Raw genomic sequence first — 3,651 nt, 5'->3', positions numbered from 1 at the left:
ACTTCTTTTACATGTAGGTCAATGCGACAGAGAGAAACACAGGGCTTGTGGTGCTATGACTTTAAGAGCAGCGGTGCAACTTTTCTGAGCTATTAAAAACAAAACTGAGTCATCACCGAGTCACACACAAAAAAAAAACCTTTAAGAAACGAAGCCGGCAACTCAACATTTACACTAACATGCTCTTCTAAACCGGCCCTCACGAGTTGCAAATATGCATGCAGATATAAGTGTGGTTTTGGCCTGAAACAGTCATTTGTGTATCTCACAGCTCACTGTGCAGAAACAGTCTGGTTTCCACAGGTAGCTAAATAAGTTCTTTTGACACATCTCTTTGCTCATCCTACCTATTACCATATAAGGCCATAGAAATCCATCTGAGCTGCAGATGGCTTAAAAAGTGTAGACGCGGTTGTTCTCCATATATGGACGTCATGTGCCGCTCCCGTCTATAACACCTGGGAGCCTCACCTGAGAAAGATAAAAGATATCAAGCTTAACAAGACTAAAGCGCATAGAAGTAAAAGTAACAAAGAAAACAAAAAACACTCACGTTGTGTGAGGCACTTAAGCACACGCACACCTTTTTTGTGATTTAAGCTTCAAATTATAATTGTGATTAAATGCAAATGCTGAGGTTGCAGATGAAACTGTGTCACACCTGGGAACGGAGGGCTGGGCCGCCTTCTGGAGGTGTGCTCAATTCAACAGGGCTCCTCCTCTATGAGTCAACCTGCTCTCCTTCCTTATGACCCCTCAGCTTTTTAACTGCTGCTGCCATTTTTCTCTGCTGCCTGTTTCCGTCACACATCAGAAGCAAAATGGTGAGTACCTCTCACAAAGAATTATGCTAGGATTTTTTTTTTTTTTGCTTGAGCTGCCACTCTTGTGTGATTTGTGCGCTCTGCTAAACAATGCAGCCTTAGAAGTGATGACAGCTTTAAGCCTCCTTTTAAAACCAAATTTGGAGGGAAAAAGGAGGAAAAAAGTGAAAACTGTGTGAAATTGGTTGTCGGTAGAGCAACGGTGTAAGGCTTACATGTGATTACTGTGGAGTGGAAGGAAATAAGAAGATGGCTTGCTCTTGGTGCAGAAGGTTTGTTCATTCATGGTGTGGCTTTGCCTCCAAAATGGAGGAAGCTCCGTTCGTGCTTCAAACTTGTTGAGAGAGAATCCCTTGGGGCGGTGTTTCTTGTGCTAACTTGTTCCACAATGACTGGAATGTGACAGATTCAAGGCCTTAAACTGGGGAAAGAATAGCAACACCCTTTGGCACATTGCTGCTTAAAGAAAGTTGGTTAAATGTTTGCACATTTTAATTGCCTGAACAGCACGTCTCACCAAAGCTGAACTCTTTTTGAAGAGCTTCCTGTTTCTTCATCTTTCATTTCTGCTTTTTCTCTCGGAACAAACTGTCGAAGTTGAGAATATCTGCAGATGTACGACCCAAAGCCCAATTTATTTTAAAGTGCTCATTTTGCATCTTGGTATTTAATACAATTACTCCCAATACTTAACTTTATAAATCCCATTGTTTAAATGAGAGGCGTGTCACAAATCTACATGTCTGTAGTAGGAGCAGGTGTGTGTGTGTGTGTGTGTGTGTGGGAGGTGTTTTTTCCTTTTTATAATATCTTGTCTTTTTACCAGGCATCTGGAGTTAAAGTCACTGACGCCGTTAAGGACCTCATCAATGAAATGAAAGTAGTGAAAAATGATGCTGACCAGAATGAACGCGTAAGATTGGTGATATTCAAAATCGATGACAGCGAGGGCGCCATCGTCGTCGATAAAATCTACCGTCAGAAAGACCTGGCAGACAAGGACGATGTCTTCAAGTTCTTCATCAGCCTCCTGGATTCTAAAGTCTGTCGCTACTTGATGTATGACTGCCACTTTGAAACAAAGGAATCAAGTAGAAAAGAAGAACTGGTCGCTGTGATGTGGTAAGTCCTCAAATTTCTGCTGAGTGTTCCCTCCACTTTTACATGTTATTTCTTTTTATTTTTATTTTATTTTTATTTTTTTGCCTGCACCCAACTGATCTGCAGGAAGTAATAAAAGAACTAAGCATGATGTCTGGATTCTGATGCTTTTGAGAGTCTGTCGTTTCAAGGAGACGTTTGCACGAATAGGAAAAATGTTTAAGCAGTCTGTTTTGGACACACGGATAATGGCTTCTCTTCATTAGGGCTCCTGATACGGCACCAATCAAAGAAAAAATGAAATACGCTAGCTCCAAAGATTCCCTGAAGAAGATCCAAACAGGTTTGTGTTGGTTTTTTGTGTTTTGTTTTAATTTTTTAGAAAATGTTTTAACATGCCACGTTCTTATTTACGTGTATTTACTTTGAAATTCTATGATATTGTTAACACAAGCTGGTCTTTCCCTTTTTGTTTTATTTATCTTTTCTAACAGGAGTCAAACACATGCTGGAGATGAATGACCTTTCAGATTATGGAACCAGGGAAAGTTTTGCAGAAAGAATGGGAAAAGGTGTAGTCAAGCTTGAGGGCCACGCTGTGTGAGATCACTGAATTAAGCAATAAGGAATAAATAAATGAATGAAAAATATATATTTTTTGCTTTGTTTCTTTGTTTCAAAATGAGGTCAATTAAACAGATTTGAAATGGTACGTCAAAGGTGATTTTTTGGGGGTGGGGTTGGGAGATGGTTGACAAAGCTTAAAGTAGGGGGGAGGCTTGGGCTCTGAATGGGATTTTAATAGTGTTAACACAGGGACACAAAACGATCTGGGCACACAGTCGGACTGTGAAATCAACCTTGTTCAGATGGTATTTTACTCATTTTTGGTTTTGTAGGGGGGATTTTTTTTTTTTTTTTTGACTCTTGGTACCTTGAAATTTCTCCTTTTTCCCCCTGTGTAAATACAAACTTCATGAATCCCTGCATTTGTCAGTATATGCCACTTGTCTTCCTTTTTTAATATTTCTCCACAACAAGAAAGCAAACGTGTGCTGTAAAACAACATTAACAACCTACTGTAGTGCCAAAATGGCTGGGATTTAAGTTTGACAGAAATATTCCTAGGGGTGTTTCTTTGACGGACACCTAGAGTTATAGTACAGGGAAAAACAAATCACTGGAATTGCTGCACTGTTGATGTGTTGTCAAATAAACTCAATGCAATGTTTGTGTGATCTTCTTTGCCTCTTGTTTTGATTTACCGGTGCAATTATGATTTGGTATCAACTATCATATTTCAGTGTTCAGGATATGACTTATAAATATTACAGGTAGAAAAGTGGGTGCTTTTAAGAGGTGGGAGTAACTTAAAATGTATAATCAAGAGAGCTGGAGCCTGGATGTATAGCAAACCGAGCGATATTATTTGCTGATTACTAGTTGTAGCATCACATCCCTAAGAACTGCTCCTTGCATATTATGTCACGTCCTCGTAATTCAAAAATGAGTCGTCTTCGACTTTAAATTGTCGAGATTTCCCACAGAAACAACATGTGAATGTTTCTGAACGTCATGAGACTTTCGGGGATCTCGATTACAAAATATAATCCAGTTCCGGCACTTGATTTGTGAAAACAGGAAGCAGTTTTTAAAGCCGTGTGGGAGCACCGCCTGCCCCCCTCCCTGTCTACTTACCAAAAAATGCATGCACCACAGTGGACCT

General features: G+C 39.9%; 1 protein-coding gene across 1 annotated transcript; it reads left to right on the top strand.

The window, feature by feature from the left end:
- The first annotated feature begins 635 nt into the window (after nucleotides 1–635).
- On the top strand, nucleotides 636–2,577 carry cfl1l (cofilin 1 (non-muscle), like). The gene is made up of 4 exons (XM_026189816.2): nucleotides 636–824; nucleotides 1,651–1,946; nucleotides 2,192–2,268; nucleotides 2,420–2,577. The coding sequence occupies exons 1-4, from the start codon at nucleotides 822–824 to the stop codon at nucleotides 2,527–2,529; spliced, it is 486 nt and encodes a 161-aa protein (XP_026045601.1). The 5' UTR covers nucleotides 636–821; the 3' UTR covers nucleotides 2,530–2,577.
- Nucleotides 2,578–3,651: the final 1,074 nt, after the last annotated feature.

This window comes from Astatotilapia calliptera, chromosome 13, assembly GCF_964374335.1.
Source record: "Astatotilapia calliptera chromosome 13, fAstCal68.1, whole genome shotgun sequence".
NCBI lineage: Eukaryota > Metazoa > Chordata > Actinopteri > Cichliformes > Cichlidae > Astatotilapia > Astatotilapia calliptera.
Note: the sequence above shows the minus strand (reverse complement) of the source record. Positions and strands in the feature narration are given on the sequence as shown.

Excerpts from the sequence above, each read along its gene's own strand:
- cfl1l (XM_026189816.2), top strand. Across the intron at positions 1,947-2,191 it reads GAACTGGTCGCTGTGATGTG|GGCTCCTGATACGGCACCAA; the intron begins GTAAGTCCTCAA and ends TCTCTTCATTAG. Across the intron at positions 2,269-2,419 it reads CCTGAAGAAGATCCAAACAG|GAGTCAAACACATGCTGGAG; the intron begins GTTTGTGTTGGT and ends CTTTTCTAACAG.